Source organism: Barbus barbus (assembly GCF_936440315.1).
Source record: "Barbus barbus genome assembly, chromosome: 27".
Lineage (NCBI taxonomy): Eukaryota > Metazoa > Chordata > Actinopteri > Cypriniformes > Cyprinidae > Barbus > Barbus barbus.
Window position 1 is genome coordinate 27,291,160 of NC_136755.1, and position 20,211 is coordinate 27,311,370.

Genomic DNA, 20,211 nt, shown 5'->3' on the forward strand with positions numbered 1-20,211 from the left:
TATATATTCAGATGTAGACTAATCTACATACTAATATATATGTAGATTAGTCTTTAGGTGTAACTAATCAAACAAACGATACAGTATTTAGAAAAGTATTTAAAATGTTTTCGATTTATTATAATTGTCTTAAGTGAAAAATACTGTGTATTGTATCTTTTTTAAAAATTAAAACTAAAGCAATCAATTCTATAGGTCTGGTAAGAAAGGTGAAAAATACTTTAAATTGTTTGAGACAAGGAAGACAGATTGTGAAGAGAAGATAAGAAGTTGACAACTGTGCTGTATTAAAACCTTTACTTACACATGGTACAACCAACAAAAACAGATTCTGAATTAATGACAATAAAGCAAAAAGAAAGACATTTCTCTGTCTTCACACTCAGTACGGTCAATCATTTCCACAACTGCTGGAGACAGATTAAAAACTAGACGAGAAAAATTAAGAGGGAAGGGTATGGGGGGGGGGGGAAGACCCCAAATAACATAACAGTTTTGCACTAATACGTCAGGATACACAAAAATGTAAAGCATAAGAAAAGAGCAGTCGGAAAACAGTGAGAAGCAATATTTTTTTTTTCTTTTGGTGGGCGTAAATTTTAAGAAAGCTTTTTAATATCAAGTCCGTAATCTCTTAAAGTCTCCCACTGAACAATCAGCGTTTTCATCAGCCATCATTTACAAATACAAAATCATCATCATATAGCCCTCCTTCAGCTGTATATCCATCAAACATGTCCTGAAAGAGTGAGAAAAAAAACAAAAAAACAAGTCCGGGTCACATTTCACCTCAAAATCAACATTTGATTGAACAATCAATCAAAAAAAGCATCATTACAATTACTCTAAATAGTGATTTTCACTATTGTACGCCAATGATTTTTTATTTAAATCAGCATAATAATTTAAATATCACTTAACAATGATGAAAAATTCAAATGTGCATTAAAAAGGTCCTAAAAATGTCCTTCTTTCGATTTTGTGGTGAGTCATGACCCAGACACATTCCTGACAGGTTTTGTGCAATTCACCAATATGAACCCACTTCACCTTCACTCATATCGAACACATCTCTCTCTTTACACAAGCAAACATTCAGCAACAAACCACAAACGCAGATAAAGAGAATCAGCTCCCAGACGGTAACGTGCATAACCACTTCATTCTCAGGCAGAGATTAATTCAAGTTTGCACTGTGCATATTTCAGAGCGCCGCTCGGCTTCAGACACACAAACAGGAGGGCTTTCCCTCGTCTGACGAAAATTGCAGCAACGAGGCCTTAGAAAAAAAACGCACCAACAGAACCCTCCAGATCTCTGACTCAGCTCTGTATAAATAGTTGCAATAGGGGCTCTGTTTAGTGATCATCACAGTACACAGTCAACCAGTAGGGGTTAGTCAGGAAAACACTCCTCACACACCTGTTTGGCAGTGCTGAATCAGTTCAGGTGCATCATGGGTAATTCAGGGGTTACGAGACAAATGGTACAAAACCTGTGCAAGCTGTATATTATTCATTTTTATGAACGCTTTGCAAACTTAGAGAGCCGTTAAAAGATGAAATCATGAAAAAAGTAACAATTTTGAGGGAGAGAGAATAAAAGTGGATCCCAAAAGACGAACACACAAGCTCACAGCGTATGTTTGGATTAATATGTATTCAAGCGAAAGTCGATTATGGCAAACTGCAATCAAGTAATAGGAGACAGGGGCCATTGCACTCCATTTCAAGGAAAGACTCTTGTATGCATTTTTCACATAGGACTACTTCTTCATTGCTGCATGCACGCACACACACACACACACACACACACACACACAGGCTGACTGACAACTCTGGTGAGACTCGAGTCGCCCATGTGAAACACAAGCATACAGCGCACAATCAAATAAGCCCTCCCCCCGTTCAGATATAAAGCAGACCATCAACACCAACCCAATTAGCTTCAATTCCTGGATAAATGGAAACCGGGTAGACAAAACATGCAAGAAAATACAGAAAACTCTAAACTACTGGGAAGCCAAATTTAAGGACCAGAGGTCAGTTGTTGATCACATTGAAAAGACTCGAAACGGGAGTCTTGCCTCAACAAAACAAACACATAGGGAAGTTAAACTAGAAGATCCAAAGCTATCATTGGAAGTCTGGATTCAATCAATGGCTAATATATTATGGGCAACAATACAATCCATCAGTCCTTGTGAACCATTGTTTCTGATGCTCATTCAGATTCAAATTTAAGCACCTTGTGGATGTATAAAACACTTGTACAAGAGTACAGTAATAGGAATCTGCATGTAGGTGGATAATCGTTATGCAGAAAATGGTGTATTAAACTAAGTTGGCATATCAAGCTTATTGGAGAAATTGCATATTTTGACCACTGCTGTGCATCTATTTTGGTGTCAACATATGTCTAACCGTTGTCATTATTAGCACCAAAATAGGTGGGACTATTATATCTCTAGCTATTCTTTTATATAAAAACTTCAAATACTGTCAGTATTTGATCTTAAGTCTCTACCTAAAATTACTTTGTTTGAGCCACAAAAACCAATAGGTTTTAGTAGAGAAAATGGTACCCACCATTAACACTGGTGCATTTGCTAGATTCTTTCCCTGATGGCATGTTAAGTCTTTCTCCAAGACTATACTATCGCTCTCACATAAATGCATAGAGATTGTGATGGATGCTGGTTTTGACACGTCGACCTTTCAGATTGAACGCAGAATTCTTACATGCCCCTAAGTCTCAGGTGAATAAGACAGATGTGTGTTCAACAATACGTTCTTGCAAGATTTAGAGAGTTACTATGACGGAAGCAACCTGCAAGGATGGAATGTAGAAGGTGATTCTACTACAACACATGAAGGCTGGAATACACTAAATCTGAACAGATTTTAAAACACAAGGCATCACATACTTAATTAACTGGGCATCATACACTAAAAAAACCCTTATTATAACTAGACGCATGTTAAATGAAAACAAAATGCTTTCTAAAATTGGCTTTTTCGGGAGTCTGGAGCTCAACAAAATTGGAGTCTGCAGCCAAAATGCAATTTTCTGTGAAATCAATCAACCCTGGATGTCCAAAATCTGCTGACTGGCTCCAACTTTCGGTAACTAGCATCAACTTTTCCAGACCATAACTGCCTTTAACTGAAAATTGAGTGTTTACTATTGTCCTTTTGCATTATTGACACAATATTTTTCTAATTGATACTGTAAAGCTGCTTTGACAATCTGTATTGTTAAAAGCGCTATATAAATAAAGGTGACTTGACCATTAATTGATATAAATATGGACTTAAAAATCATGTAGTGCATTCCAGCCTTTAAACAAACCAGAATCACCGTTGTTTTTTACTATGCCAAAGTTAGGACCAGTTAATTAGGAGCCTGATGACAAGCTGATTTTATGAACACAAAAGAAAAAGGCCTGCAAAACCGATCACATGGAAAGGACAAGAGTGGTTGGACACACTTCACAGCACACAAACACACTATAAATATTTGTCTTTTGGGGGGCATGGTGTGGATTTGGTTCCCATTTGAGGAAATGGTGACTAAATGGATCAAAGGAATTTGGGGGAAATTAAGAAATGGCAAAGGTATAAGGTCCTCTAGAAGGTGCCAAAACCAATACCAGCCTATTTAGAAACAACACAAAAATAAAGTCAACCCTCCTATTGCCACCAAAAAAAGCAGGATTCTCCTGCGAGATTTAATTTGTGCCTTTAGGCCCTCTTTGGAACATGATCAAAAATTCATGTCCAACAAAACCTGCATACATTTATTCACAAATGTAAAACTCCAGCCTGCACTTCATAAGGGCCAGATGCAGCAGGCCGAGAATTTCCAATGCCGTTTATAAATCGGACTCATTTCATGAGTACAGTACAAAGTAGGATTTCAAGGTAAAAATCCCAAAGATAGCACGTTAGCAGTATTCCACAGTCAAAATCGAACAGGCAGGTCTGCCGCGACTTGATTCGTACCAGCCAAAGGGTACACATGCACTGTAAATTCAGCCGAGGGGCCGTCTAACTGCAGTGACAAACGAAAACTAAGTACAGTTCGTGCATTCAGAGTAACATACAAACCAAAACGACACATGGAGATCTCTAGAATCAATACGAGAGTTCTAAAACTGGAAGCAGAAGCTTATGATTTAGAACCTCCAGGGAATTTGAAAAATAAGATCTCATACTGTGTAAAACATTACATGGAAAACAAGTTTTCGTTTTTTTTTTTTTCAGACAGCTTAGAGTGTTTTTCAGGGCTGTACTGGTTTGAAGGTGCGGTAGGGAGAACGTGTAGGAGAGAACTGTGGGGGAAGGTGTTAATAGGAAATGAGACACAGTAAAACCCCAGAGTCCGGGGAGGGGGGGGGGCTGCGATACCCTGGTGCAAATCGGATTGAACTAGATCGAGACTGGTCCCGGTTAGGTGAGCTGATGCGGTGCTTCAAGCATTTCCATTAAGAAGGTGTCGATTGGGGTGTCTCCAATCAGCTTGAAGAAGAACAGGTGCTCCAGGCACTTTAAGCCAATGGAGCGCAGCGCTGGCAGTCGGAGGAGGAGCTTGGCAAACCTGAAAGCCAAGTGAGACGTAGAGAAAGTGCAATCAACCCTAATCGACTTGGCATTGCTTTTTTTTCCCCCTATAGGGAGATTGTCCATGGGAAAAGAAAAAAAATACAACATCATATACTCTACCTGCCCTGCTGGTCAGGATATCTGTGTTTGCAATAAGCCTCCAGCGATGCATAGACTTTCTCTCTCAGTAACTCCACTTCACTTGGGCTTGACAATCCCTTTGCATCTGCACACACATAAAATGAAAATCATTTATGATGTGTAGTTATTTAAAATAGTGACATATTGCAATATTTTACTCCCTTGTTTCTCTTTATCTGAACTGGACTTTGATACTTTGCACAACTATATTCTTAGCTAATTCTGAGTTTGGACAAAGGTTGAATAGAAACAGCGTACGTCTAATGCAACGGTATTGGTGCATCACACAAATGTCGCAGTAAAGTTTGTGGTTAAACTTTATTCAGGTATTTCAATTGCAAAAAAAGCTGGTTCTTTTTATTGTTAACATTTTATTTAATCTGAATATCCACATGTTAGTAATGCGAAATTTTTTAACTTTTAGATATCAATTTGTGTATGCAACAAACATCAGTTACGCTCCTCTTTGGTAGCTCCTTTGAAGCCATCTTTAGTAAAATAGCTCCATATTTAATGAAACACATAACAAAAGACCTGAACTTGAAGTGATGCAACCCGTTTTATAGAAAACAAATAAAAAATACAACCTGCATTTTATGCAATTAAAACAAAGGTATCAGCAAGTACCCAAATTGAAAGTACCTGTATTGTAAAAAGCGGTATTGGAACATCCCTAGCATGAATGAGCATGAACCGAATGTGTAAGACTGCGGTCTGACCTGGGTTGAAGAGGATGATGGCTCTCAGGCAGCCCAACTCTGTTTTATCCATCTGCATGTCCCTCATCTTGCTCACCAGCTCTGTCAGCACCCTGATGCCATTGAAATGAAGGCAGGAAGCAGCGAGGGAAGAAAAGCAGGAAAAAGAAGATTCAGGTTAATATCTGAAGTACGACAAATCACAATGAGGCAATAGAAAAAACTCTGGTGGAGCCGTTTTCATAGCCTCTTCAAAATATATTCAAAACACATAATATTAATTCCTGGTAATGTAACAGCCTTAACAGGACAAAAAGGACAATCAGAAATTAACATTTTGAAAACATAGCATGCCACATAAAACATCAGTCACTCTTGTTAACCTGTGAGTCCAAGCAACACATTCAATCACACAGACACACACATACACAAGGCCAGTTTGGTCTTTACCTGCCCCAAACAGACCCAGACATAATTTAATCCAAAATAAACTGTCTCAAGCTACAGGCTTTCCTGACTGCTGCTGTTTGTTTATGGCGTGTGGCGGAGTGTTATTACCTGTCGAATATGGCCCCAACCTCTGCATTGTGCGCACTCTCCCTGTGTGTTCAATCACAATGTGTTATTAAAATGTCATTTCACATTTCACTGTTATATAATGTCTCCCCACTCCAGAAAGGCCCAGGCAGAGACGTTAAGACTCCACGAATATTGGCGGTAGGCCCAGTTTAAAGAGTAACAAGCTACAGGCTCTTGTTGAAAGGAAGGTGGATGGATCATGGGTTGGCAGCAGCGAAGCTTGAAATGACAATTCCCAGCACACAACAAATACAATATGACATGAACAAAAATATTAGACAGGGTAAGACCAGGGCTCGACAATAAGCATATACACTTGAATGTCATCTACAAAATGGACAAGTTTAACTCATGCAAACCTTGACGTTTCACACTGTTTTGCAAATCTGTTCATGTAAATTTCTCGCCAAGGTTCTTCCAAATTTGGTGAGCATCAGTTAAAACAGGATGAAATAAATATAATTAATGTGTAATTCACAATACATTTCCAGCTAATGCATATTACAAAAAAACAAGCATTTAAAGCCTATATGTATAAAGCATTACAAAGATATTCATAATGTGTGTTGTAATGCATTCATATCTTTTAATAAATAGTTGTAATCAAACTGAAAATGCATTATAATATTTGAAAGTTTGTCAAGTGTTTTAATGCATTACATTTTTTAAAAGTGTGATAATGTCTAGATAAGTTTTATAAACTATTATAACTATGGCTATGATTATTCATGAGGGCATACAATGCATAAGGTGCATTATAAGGCATAATTAATGCATTTAAACAACGTTTATAATGCATTATATAAGCTTTTTAATACAAAACATACAAGGTTTAATGAACAAAAAAACATTTTTCTGACACTTAAATCTATGAAAATGTTAATATACATTAAAAAAATTATAATTTTAATTTCAGATTTGAGTGCAGCCAGTGAAAATCTGAGCAAAACCAAAAATTTGAACAATCATTATTGTTGAGACTTGAAAAAACTACTATTATTTTTGTTGTGGAATAAAACTGCTTATTCTTTTAGTTAATTTTTCATTATGTACTATAATACTCAGCATGCCTTAAAGCTGCAGTCTGTAACTTTTGGCACTCTAGTGGTTAACAAACAGAACTGCGTGTGTCTTGCGGAAGAACATTATAGTTGGAGCTGCTTCTCTCTGTTTATGTCTATGACGAATCACGTCGCAGGTACTGGGCTACTCCGCAGCGGTACCTACCCGAACCAGTCTAAAATAGTCCAAATATAAACACTTATTATAGGCGTACCGTAGTGATTCAGGACAAGCGAAAAACATGGTTTGGAAAATGGATTCAAGGTGTACTTGCTTATATAAATTTTGTACACAATGGACTGCAGCTTTAACGGCATATTATGCACATTAAATGGTCAATACATCAGATTTTGCACAGAGAGTTAAATAGCATTTAAAGCAGGAGCCAATCAAGCAAAGTGGGAAGCATGTGCACACATCAGACGGCACCGAAAGGACACAATGAAGCGCTGCAAAAATCAGGCGAGATGGACAGTGAAGCACAAGGACAGGGAGGCTCATTTCTGAAGCAGAGACATTATGACAAGATGAATGGCAACAAAAGACAATTTCATATGAACATCATAAACTGGAGCACAGAACATCTAGAATGAGCTCATTTAAAACAACAGCCTGTAGCTCATTATTCCTGGAATTGCATTAGACAGAGAAAAAATATGGAGTCTTGAAAAGTTATAGGGAGAAATGTGCTAAATTTGTTCCTTGAAATAAACAACTGCTGTAATAACCAGCAGATTAAAAGTGAATCACAGAGCACACTTCATACATGTGCGCTGTATTATTTATATAAATGGGAGTGTGTTGAGACTATAAGCAGAGGAGAGCGTTGGTGCACATATATGTGTCTGCATGTATGTGTATGCCCCGTCTGTTCGTGCAGTGTCAGTCTACAAAAGCACACTATATACAGCAGCGTCAAGGCAGCAGGCTGTCAGAAGGTAAAAGGTATTTTTCTTTGTCATGACACAGGAAAATCCAACCACCCTTGCAGCCTTAAATGTGTCGTGAGAAGCAAAGCTGTTAAGTTTCATGAGCACAGATCATAATACAACAAACAATTTCTTGCCTCATCCTTTCCACACATAAGCATAGCAGGTCACATGCACATCTTTACGTAATCTAAGAAAAGTATTGAATGGAGTAATATTAAGAAATGTAGCAAAGCTAATTCGGTCATTAGTCTCAGTAACTTAGTCTGATTCCTACAAAATCAAAGTGCCATGTGAAGGTAAACTATAATCAATGTGAATGTATATTGCTGCTCAAAAGTTCAGGGTCAGTAAGATTTGTTTGGAAGGAAATTAATATTTATTTAGCAAGGGTGCATTAAACTGATCAAAAGAGACAGTAAAAGACATTTATCATGTTATAGAATATTTCAATTTAAAATAAATTATCTTCTTTTGAACTTTCCATTTATCAAAGAATTTTGAAAAAAAAAAGTTTGTTTTCAATATGAAGCAACACAATGGTTTTCAATATTAATAATAAGAAATGTTTTAGGAGCGTCAAATCAAACGATCAGTGGCCACTGAAAATTCAGCTTTGCCATCACAGGAATAAATTACACTTTAAAACATATCAAAATAGAAGACTTAAATAGAAATGTTTTGATCAAAAAAACTAAAAACTAAAGCCATAATGTTTAATACTTAAAAAATAAAACAAAGAAATATTCAGCTAACTGTCAAGGCAACATTTAAAAAAGAAATTGACATACTATTAAATAAAAACATTCATCATTAATAAAAACTATAACCGCAGTTCAATGATAATAAAATAACACCTGATCAAATAAATGCTGCCTTGGTGAGCACAAGAGGATTCTTTAAAATATTTTACTGACCCCAAAAACTTTTAACTGCTTTTTGAAACCTATAGCAAGTGACTCAAGTAAAACTCAATACAAGGCTATCGTGTCTGTAGTCATGTGACATGACTATTACCTGTCAAAGATGGCTCCCACCCCAGCGCTGTGAGCACTGTTCCTGTGCACGTGGAGGCCAGTGGCCAGCAGAATGCCATCCTTCACCGTGATGGAGCGATGAGAGAATGACGCGATCAGTAGCTCATTCCAGCCTGGTGGACAGATGAAAGCAGCAAAAGATGAAGAGGGCTCAATACTGGGAAAAGTATCAGTGTTTGCTAAGTGAGGCATCTCTAAAATCCAGTTTGTAGCTTTATAAATTATTTAATAAACACGCAACAAGTTACTCTGAGTCCGAAAGACAGAGGCAAACAGGTTTACCAGCACGCAGCAGGATGACCTGGTCATCCAGAGACAGCTCACTGAAGTGAGGGACCCGTTTTGCCCACTCCACCAAAGTGAACAGCTGTTTATCAGCCGCCTGGCAGATATTTGTGACTGGGTCGTTCGGCTGAGGAGAGGAAAAAAAAAACATTATGGGTAAGCTGTAAGGAGAGGGAATCAAAACAAAAAATGAAACCAAACTTGTACAATATTGTCACAAAGTATTTTTGTTGAATTTTCAGTTCAAAACCCAGGAGTAGGACAATTTCACACCGAGACTGCAATAAAATTTATATTGATAATGATAAGCTCTGGAAATTTTTACTCAAAATGAATTAAATTAACAGCCTATCACCCAGCAGAAATAAACGTGACAACAGACAGTCAGTGCATGTTCTACTACACGTTTCTGTGTGAATGAATGACATAGTTTTGTCTACTATAAAAACTCAAACACACGTGATGCTCAGTGTTTTTCAGCATGTCTCAACATAACAAATGAGGACATAAACACATGAACTTCATCTCCAGAGCTACACTGAGAGTCACTAGCTTTTCCCCATTTCATTTGACAAAAACTACCATCAAACCACTGAAACTCTTTAAGGCTGACGATACACAGGGCAATGGGAAAGTGTCCAAGCAACATTGCTCAAGCAACATTGCTCAAAAAATGTTGCCCAGCAAAATTGCTCAAAAAATGTTGCCCAGCAAAATTGCTCAAAAAGTTGCCCCATGTATCATCATCCTAAGATCTTCACGACAAACTGCCAAAATATAAGTTTGGTTTAACGTGATAAAAATAATGACAGAAATGTATTAGTACTGCATACCAAATGAACTTCTGAAAGTAATATTTGTATTATTTTTTAGTAATATCATAAAACCAAGATATATTTTCATCCATGTTTTAATTTATACAATTCTGTTGTGCAGAATCTTGACAACAATTTAAATTTAATACTTTGTGGTAAATTGCTATTAGTTTTCAGTTGATTCCATTTTCAAAAAAAAATTGTTAAAGGTTTAATTCATTTCATTAGAAACCATTTTTGATGTTACATTTTTTTTTAAATCATAAAACACAGAACAGAGAAAAATTGTAATGGATTTCATGTGGCCCTAAATTAAAAAGTAGTTACTCTGTGGAGTCTGATTGTGAATAAGCAAATGGATATTGTAATAAATATTGACATCATATGATAGGGGGAAAAAAAAGTTTTTATAGTATGTTATAGATAATATTTTTGGCCACATCGGCCACCCCTACTCTGGAGATGATGCTCGATATACAAGCAGTCTGTTAAAAGCTGTTTCAAAACTAAAAGCTCCAATATGCAACTTCCTGCCCTTAATCAGTCCACAAGCTTGCGGTCATTGGGCTGCTACAATTAGAGCCAAATCACCTTGAAGTTCTTCATCACGTAACAAATAATCCTGCCACTAAAGATCAGAAATCCTCTTTATCGTGCTCATCTGTAACTTACAGAGCTTCCCCCTGAGCTGCCATCTGCATGCAGCTCAGTCTTCTGCTCCACGGCCATCTCTGCTTCCAGAATCTTCTCCACGGGCATCTCTTCATTCACGGCACTGGTGGACTCCACCTCTCCTTCCCGCTCCTTGTTCCTCTGACGCTCCTCCTGAACGGCTGTATCGCACACAGGGAAATGAGGAAGAGGAACAAGACGAGGAAATAGAGATGAAGGATAGGGCGGAGGACAGATCAACATGACGAGAAAGGGAAAGTGAACAGAGAAGGGGTAGTGAATAGGGAAAGTGGTAAAGAAGATGAAAACAGGTGTAGAGAGACACAGAGATATACAGATACATGTAGTTCCTGGTTAGTTTTCAACATTCATTCACACCCTGAAGTCTTCCAGCGACATTACTTCTTCAATGACCCAGTAAAACTACAAAGGTCCCTTATTACACATATTCAAAATAGGGATGTCAACGATTAATCGGCAATCGATTAATTGTCGATAAGCGATGTAATCGATAAAAGTTATCGATGGACGATTAAGCAGTTTCATTTTGGGGTGCGTGCGGCTCGTGCGCAAAACACGTGCAAACGTCGGCTAGTGACGGTGAAGGGGCTGAATCTTACATGAAAATAATTTACTCATGTACAAACTACGCTTTTAATGTGATCCAAACTTTAAAAGTACATTAAAACAGATACAATACAAAGTTATTTTGTATTGAAATGTAGTAATAAGTCATGTTCAATTATAATTTCCCTAGATAGCATACCGGGCACTTTGCTTTGACAGGGTTGCGCGCACGCGAGCAGGACAGATACTATAGGCCAGCGATCCTCAAATCTGGTCCACTCCTGCAGAGTTTAGCTCTAACCCTAATCAAACACACCTGAGCTGCTAACCAGAGTCTTCAAGATCATTAGAAAATCACAGGATAGGTGAGTTTGATCAGGGTTGGAGCTAAACTCTGCAGCAGATTGGCCCTCCAGGGAAAGATTTGAGGAACCCTGCTATAGGCTATTCATTCATACAACTTGTTATTTCGTTCCCATGACATATTAATTTGTGGCCACTGTCCAGGTTTCATTAATTTGTTCCCTAGAAAACCCTTGAATTTAAAGGCGGGAACTTTTTTAAGTCATAGTAACGAATTCTTAATTCATGGCCACGAAATCTTTCATTTCCCCCCACGTTTACCACATTAAGAGATGCGAAAACAGTGATTAAAACAACAATAAAATAAACCTGCGAATCTAGAGGGTGAGATAGTGAGGATTTGGGAAAAGAAACAAATAATATTAAATTTGTGACCATCTGGCAAAACAGAACACAAAGCTGCGTATGGCTTGATTTAAATGTATGCGCTTGAACGGCATGAATCCAAAAGCATGGTCGCGATGTAACATTTGCCTGCTAGCCAATTATTTATCTTATTAACAAAGCTTTGTACCTCACTTGTGTCATAATACTCGCATTAAAATGTTTCAAATAGGTAACCGTGTGTTTTGCCGTTGCAACGCCGGTGGTTTTGGAAACGGATCACTGACCGCACGCCACGCGCCGTACTTGCGTTTGGGATCATTTTATTTTAAATCCTGATAATGTCAATTGCAAACATTGCGACGATGTTTTAAAATAAAACAACGAGCACCATGAAACCATTTAAAAAGGCGCATTCAGCGGTCTCTGTGACAGAATAAAAAACAGCCCACAAAGTATAATGATCCCGTGCGTAACTACGGCGCGCTCTCTTCATTTTATCAAATGATCATAATCACATCCATTCATTTTACGATCCTGCTACTAGCCTTTTACTTAGACTAAAAACCCCTTTCATTCGGGTGAGGAAGCTGCCGTTTTGAGTGGCATTTGCACATCATGTCATGCCGGTGACTATATGCTACTGCAATAGATGCATTTTGCAGTATTAAGGTTAACGATTAATCGATTAATTGATCGTTAATTTAAACGACGATCAATTGTGGAAACGATTGAAAATTGACATCCCTATCAACATTCTCACATGACTAATATTTTTTTTCATTTAAAGGGGACATATCGTGCAGAATCAAATCTTCCCTGACCTCTGATAACAGTTTAATGCACTATGAAAACACTGTAAATTCAGTTCCCAGTACAAAAAAAGTATTTATTGATTGAATCAATCTGCAAAAAGACTCTTGAACTTCTGCATATGTCATCAGATGCATGATTTACACAATAACGAATATTGGGTAATAAAAACTTGGTCCGCCCGGTCATAGTTAAGTAATAAAGAGAAAGCTGGATGAACACGATTACTTTTAAACACCAGAAAAACTAAAAAGAGTAAAGTGTTGTGCCATTTCTGGCGGTGTGGCACCTACAGCTGAGAATCCTTCTCAACATAAGAAGTGGATAAAGTTTTTTTTTTTTTTTTACAAGGAACATTTTAATCTGACTTTAACCATCAACGCAAAAACAAAATGACAACTAGGGGTGTAACGATTCACTAGTTTCCTCGATGCATCGATTACAAAACCTGCCAACGCATATTGGCCAATCCTGAAACATGATTTTTTTTGTTGATTTTGGTCATTAATCGATTTAAACGCTTTCGAAATATGAATGAATCACGATTTCTAAAGCGATTCATTGCTTAAATTTTAAATACACATTCAATTACTACAAGCTAGGGGTGTAACGGTATGCGTACCGAACCGAAATGGTTCACGGGCCAATTTCAAAATGGAAGTGATCATCCCTATCCCCTTGGAGTGGGGACTTTGGAGTGAACAGGGAACGTGCGTGCCATTATGTAGTCGTTTGGAAAGCACTTGGCAAAGGGAGAGACACCATGCTGCGTTGTCACGGGAACATACCAGCTGCAGATAATGAGGAAATTACATCGCTCCCTTTGCCAAGTGCTTTCCAAAATGGCATGGCATTTGGAATTTGCCAAGTGAACCTTTTCGGTTCGGTACACGTACCGTTACAACCCTACTACAAGCACAAATTAATGGAGACCTTGAACAGAGTTATGTATGCACACACATCTCTTTAACACGCTCCACTCTTTACTACAAATGGAGCGGCTAATTTTTTTTTGAGCAGCTAATAAGTTAAGTGTCTAAAAGCATACGCACAATTCCACTGAATGATTAATTACTTTGGTAACACTTTACAATAAGGTGTTATTTGTTAACATTAATGTATTAACTAACATGAACAATACATTTATTACAATATTTATTAATGTTAGTTCATAAAAATGCAGTTGTTCATTGTTAGTTCATGTTAATTCACAGTGCATTAACTAATGTTAACAAGCACAACTTGTGATTTTAATAATGCATTAATAAATGCTGGAATTAACATTAAGATTACTAAATGCTGTAGAAGTATTATTCAATGTTAGTTCATGTTAACTAATGTTAAATAATGAACTTTATTGTAAAGTGTTACCATTACTTTTAATAATATCGTTAAACTGAATGTGCAAAGGAAACTATCAATCAGATGCAATGAAAGTTGCATTTATTACTTTAACCAACCGATATCGGGTGCGTTTTATTTCAGAATCATCATTCGCAGATAGGAAGTTAAATATTGCAGCATTTTATTATGAAAATAAGATAAAGAAGCTCACATCAATCGAATTGTTAATCAAACTGAATAAAATTTAAAGCTGCAGTCTGTAACTGTGTTCATAATTGACTAAATTTATTTAATAAGCAAGTACATGTTCAATCCATTTTCCAAACCGCGATTTTGGGTTATCACTACGGTACACCTATAATAAGTTTTTATATTCAGACTATATTACACTAGTTCTGGTAGGAACCACTGCAGAATAACCCAGTACCTGCATGATTCATCATAGACATAAACAGAGAGAAGTAGCTCCAGCAATAATGTTTCGCAAGATGCATGTAGTTCTGTTTTTTTAACCACTAGAGTGACAAAAGTTACAGACTGCAGCTTTAATTGTGAATCGACTTGAATTGAATCGTTTTGAATTTGCAAAAATCGTGCTTGAATCGAAACGAAAAACAATGAATCGTGAATCGAATCGATTCACTGTCTACCCAAAGATTCACAGCCCTAATGATAACATATCACTTTAAGAATATTCTTCCACAGAACCATATTAAAAGGTTAATAAACAATCTTAAAAAAAATGCGTGACTAGGGAAAAAATGATATGATACGGCCCCTTTAATAGCTGTGACTAATATCCTACAAAGCAATTCTTTCACCATTCCCACATTCTCACACACATACACACACAACCACCCCTCCCTCCCTCCCTGCTTTCTCCTTACATCGTTGTCGTTCATCTTGGACCACTACAGAAGGAGAGGGAGGAAGAGAGAGAACGAGAGGAAACAAAAGAGGGAGAGAGGGGGACATGTGTTAGTGGTGACAACAGCCCTCCCTCCCCCTCTCCTCTGCTCTCTGGTTTGTGCAGTGATGTCTACCCACAATGCCCTCTTTACATTCACAATCAACAATCTTATGATATTTACATGTCTCTGCAATACCTACTCCTGTCATTGCTGTCTATTTGTCTGCCATTATTCTAGAAAGCACTTGCCCTGTTTTGCTCTCCTTCGTGATAGACAGATATATTGGGCAGGCGAATTAATCGCAAAATAGGCTAAATAATACAAATTCAATTAAAAAAAAGAAAATTAAATATAAAAAAAAAAATAGCCCACATCTCTGCAATTTTTGGATATATCCCTAGCTCCTTACCAAACTAAACAGTTTTGTGAATGTGCATCACAGAGCTGGCTCAAAGTAAGCATTTGCTGTTAAATTGTTTTTCTTAAAATGACTGATAGTTTTAGAAAAGAGCCTTATTTGTCAGCTGGGTAGTGTGGATTGCTTTGAAGCTGCCTAGATATAGATTTTGGACCACTGAAAATGTTTTCCTCCAATGTCTTAATTTCTCTCCAGCTGGAGATTGTCAGTCATATACATCTTGGATGGCCTGGGGTTGAGTAAATAATCAGGAAGTCTTCTGAAATTTCTGGGTGAACCTTTTTGTGCATTAACGTCAATCACCCACTCTGCTCTCTATATATCAGCATCAGTTTGTGTTTCTTGCATAACAGCACTGCACATTTCAAGTTGTGCATCAGACTTTCTACTGCATTAGCTGTACATAAATAAAAATATACACAATGACCGATGTAGCAAATCCCATTTGGGTCAATCAGTATTCCTTGCCTCTAGTGTAAGGAGTTTCACATCTGGGATTTGTGGTATGTGTATGTGTTAGATGGGACAGCGAGTTCTTGTGCTTACCCTCTCTCTTCATTCCCATGGCCAGGCACTTCTGGTAGCGGCAGTACTGGCAGCGGTTCCTCTGGCGTTTGTCCACCAGACAGTCCTTATTGTCTCTGCATGTGTAGCTCAGGTCCTTCCTTACAGTGCGCTTGAAAAAGCCCTTGCAGCCCTCGCAGCTGTACACGCCATAGTGCTTGCCTGGAGAAAGGAGACAAAATTATGGACTTTAGTCAACAAAATAGGTGAGCCTAAATTTGACAGTGTCATAATATTGTTGTTGCATAAGTGTTACATAATAAAAAGCTGTTTTTGATCATTTGTCCATTTTTTGCAGCTATCAAGATCCACATAAAGTCAAAAGAGCTGAAGAACCATGACACATGATTATTTACTACATGTACACTACAGTTTGAGGTCATCACGTTTTTGGTACTTTTAATATATAAATGAAAGGTTTTATTTGTAATACTTTTAAATAAAAATTAATGTTTATTCAGCAAGGATACATTAGATTAAAGTGAAATTTAAGATATTTATGTTACAATAAATTATATTTCAAATATATGCTGTACTTTTGAACTTTGTTCATTTGTTTCCACAAAATTATTAAGCTCTCAGAAGATTATGAATGATCATATGACACAGAAGACTGACATAATAACTGCTGAAAATTCAGGTTTGCCTCAGAAATAAATTACAATTTAATGACAAGGAATAAATAACTATTTAAAATATATTAAAATAAAAAAACATCACATTTTTGAATAAAAACATGCAGTCTTGGAGACAACTTTCAAATGGTACTGTATATAATAAGAACATTTTTGTGATGCAGTATTTAATGTGAAAATAAAGCTTCTCATTACACATACCCCAACTAATAACACTGCATCATTTAAATTAAATATTTGACACTTCTATAACATTTAACCAATAGAATTAGACACTTAAAAAGAACGAGTCAAAAGACTCAGACGGGTTAGGGTTAGTGTTTATCAGTGACGTACCAGAGGAGCGATCTCCACAGATGGCACACAAGCGTTTCTGAGAGACCATGGGCCCTGGGCTGTGGGCGGACAGCGGCTTCAAACCGAAGGGCGGTTTGACGTCATCAGAGCTGCTGACAGCGTGCAGACCTGACATGGACACAGTGGAGTTGATCTGAAATGGGCGACGAGTGGAGAGATGGAGAGAGATAAAGTGATAGAAAAAAGAAAAAATATTTTAGCTGAATAAAATGAAGACTTCCTCATTTTTATTAGTGAAAAACAAATAACAAGATAACAGAAAAACACGTTAATTTCTTATGGTCAGTAACACATGCCTGATTATCTCTCAACCCTTAACTGATCAGAACCAGGTAATACATTTCTCCCCAAATCATTCACCATTTCATCACAAATAATTCCCTTTAAGCACAGGTAGATGATCAATCCATAAAAATCTGATTTTGATTTCATTTTGATGAACACAACCCCTAAACAGACTTCAATCATCCAAATACAACTAACACGTCAACATTTATGAGCAACAACACAGGGAAGAGGACATATGCATGAGAGAAGCTAATAGAAAGCGAGGAGAGTCAGAAAGTGAGATAGGGTACAAGGTCTCACCTCTGTGTTTCTGGGAAACATGTTCATCTGTGAAGCAGAAATGCAGTGATGAGGAGGAGCGCAAAAAACAGTGGCGCGAGGGAGGTGGTGCTAAAAAAAATGTATCCCACCATGCTGTTTTGTCTTGATAAAACTCAAGTTTAGACTATGAAAAAAATAAGGTTTAGATTGACAAAAACCTACCTGACAGACTTTGGAAATTAAGGTCAAAATATCAGATGGTCTGTTAAACATTAACAGTTTTAGAGGGAAACACTCAAATTATCTCTGTGAATAAACAGTGGTTTAAAAAATTCCCTCAAGCTTAAAATTTTCAGGTCCAATTACATATTACTACTCATTGCATACTACTGTTCAAAAGATGTTTCAATGCTTTTTAAAGATGTCTCTTTTGCTTATGAAGGCTGCACTTAATTATATATATATATATATATATATATGTGAAAAGGTTTTTTTTTTTTTTACACACACAAATATACGTATACATATATATATATATATATATATAAAACACTAAATAAATGTGTATTCCTGTGATGCAAAGCTGAATTTTTAACATCAGTACGCCAGTCTTCAGCGTCACATGATCCTTCAGAAATCATTCTAATATGCTGATTTGCTCCTTGAGAAACATTTCTCATTATAAATGCTGAAAACATTTGTGCTGCCTAATATTTGAGACTGATATTTTTTTTAAGCTTCTTTGATTAATAGAAAGTTCAAACTATTTACCTGAAAGAAATCATTTGTATAATAATAAAAGTGTCTTTCCTGAAAAATATATTATATTATTAATATATTATATATTAGACCCCCCCCCCCCCCATCCTGATGGCAGAACTGGAAACTAAACAAGCTAGACCGTTTGCCTCGTAGTACATACAGCACATACAGGCCTATTTGTGAAACATAGTGAGTCGAGTCCGGTGGAAAACCAGAAGTGTTATCATGGAAGTGCTCACCTGTGGGCTGCTGATGGGGCCGTAGCCTACTGAGGGAGTTCCAGGAAGGCAAGGAGAACCCAGAGAGGAGCTGATGACTGAGAAGGGTGAACCCATGCTGCTGATGGGACTGTTCACGGCCGAAGTGATGGGTGGCAGGGAAGTCATGGAGGCGGCTGAAGGGGCCAACGGAGGCGAACGCTGACCTGATGGGGGCGAGGAAACGGATGAGCTGTCTGGACTATGGGAATCTGTGAGGACAGAGATAAATATTATAAATTTATTCAGAGTTGCCAATCATTTTAAAAGATGTAGAGCTATTGTAAAGTATTTAAAGGGAGAAAAACAAACTAAATATTTTACAAACATGCAATGCAAAAGTAACTGATACGGAATCCATGCTACTTAAACTTATAACAAAACATTCATGAAACACTGGTAAACCAAGGTTTAATAACTGCAGAAGTATTAATTATAACATAACTACTCTGGTAATATATACAAAAACAGTAGCAACGATCATCATATATAATTTTCATGAATATCACGAACCTGAAGCAATGCAATGAAAATTTAAGTTTACAGCTCTTGTTAGTGTAAATTTTCTTCACAAATGTGGATGTAAAATCAAAACTGCCTCACCTCGACTGTCGCCCATCATGTGCAGCAGGGCTCTGCTGTTCACACCGACTCACTCGCTCTGATGTCGGGTGACTGTTCAACTCAAGACCGCGGACTGAGGCCCGGGCCCGTGGATCTTCTGTCAACCTAAATTATCCCTGAAGATTATAAAACACTGCGTGAATGACACTTAATATCGTTTAAACTACAAACACTAGAAATATAATTCGTCACTGTGCCTCAAAGCGAGTTATTTTGCATTTCTGTGTAAACATGACAGAAAGATTTATTTATATGGGTTTTTACGTGACTTCTTGTAAGCATATGAACTGTACGCAATAGATTCAATTTATGTTAAATATTAGTATTTCGATAAAACAAGACTGATCATGTGCAAAATGCAATTTACAGTTTCAGCTATCGGATTAGCTCGCTGCATAGCTTTAATTTCCCAACAAAACGAGCCACATTTCATCCTACAAAACTGCTTAAAATGTCCTCGTAATTTCCTTAATATCTTTTTAGTGAACGACACTGGTTTAATTTACAGGTACTGTGTGTAAAAACAAATTTATTTATATTTGTGTACGGGTAATCGACTCAACTAGCATTTTAGCTAGCACGCTAATAATTCTACAGGCACAATTTACTGCTCACGAACAAACAGCGGAAAACCGAGCATAGGGTTATTATAACCAGGGCATAGCAACATGTACCTGTCAACAAATGTAAACAACAGCAGAATTTACCGAGTTAAGTACATACGACGAGGATTTATATTTAAAAATGGCTTAATTAGTGCCGCGACTCTCCGTTCCCATCTCCTCGGTGTGATTCTCACAGTTGCCCTGATCTTCCTTTCTGAGGAGGAAACTGAAGCTGTTTACGTCCGAGCATGGAAACTGACGCCATTTTGGCTCGTGTAAAGGATCAGTTGAGCCAA

At 37.3% G+C, this 20,211-nt stretch overlaps 1 protein-coding gene across 11 annotated transcripts; it reads right to left on the reverse strand.

Moving 5' to 3' along the window:
- Positions 1-282: 282 nt before the first annotated feature.
- rxrba (retinoid x receptor, beta a) lies at positions 283-20,131 on the reverse strand (the record flags this gene model as incomplete). Of its 11 annotated transcripts, none has more annotated exons than XM_079381716.1 (14): positions 20,018-20,130; positions 19,290-19,426; positions 18,669-18,898; positions 17,707-17,733; positions 17,098-17,251; positions 16,109-16,288; positions 15,121-15,144; positions 10,823-10,983; positions 9,333-9,462; positions 9,031-9,163; positions 6,002-6,043; positions 5,465-5,556; positions 4,725-4,830; positions 283-4,599 (listed from the first exon to the last, which is right to left on the reverse strand). In XM_079381716.1, exons 2-14 carry the CDS (start codon positions 19,306-19,308, stop codon positions 4,452-4,454), a joined length of 1,446 nt encoding a protein of 481 aa, XP_079237842.1. In that variant the 5' UTR covers positions 19,309-19,426; positions 20,018-20,130. The 11 variants fall into 11 exon arrangements, with proteins under 11 accessions (XP_079237842.1, XP_079237845.1, XP_079237846.1 ...); XM_079381719.1 differs by having other exon boundaries at positions 19,985-20,126; XM_079381720.1 differs by having other exon boundaries at positions 20,034-20,119.
- Positions 20,132-20,211: the final 80 nt, after the last annotated feature.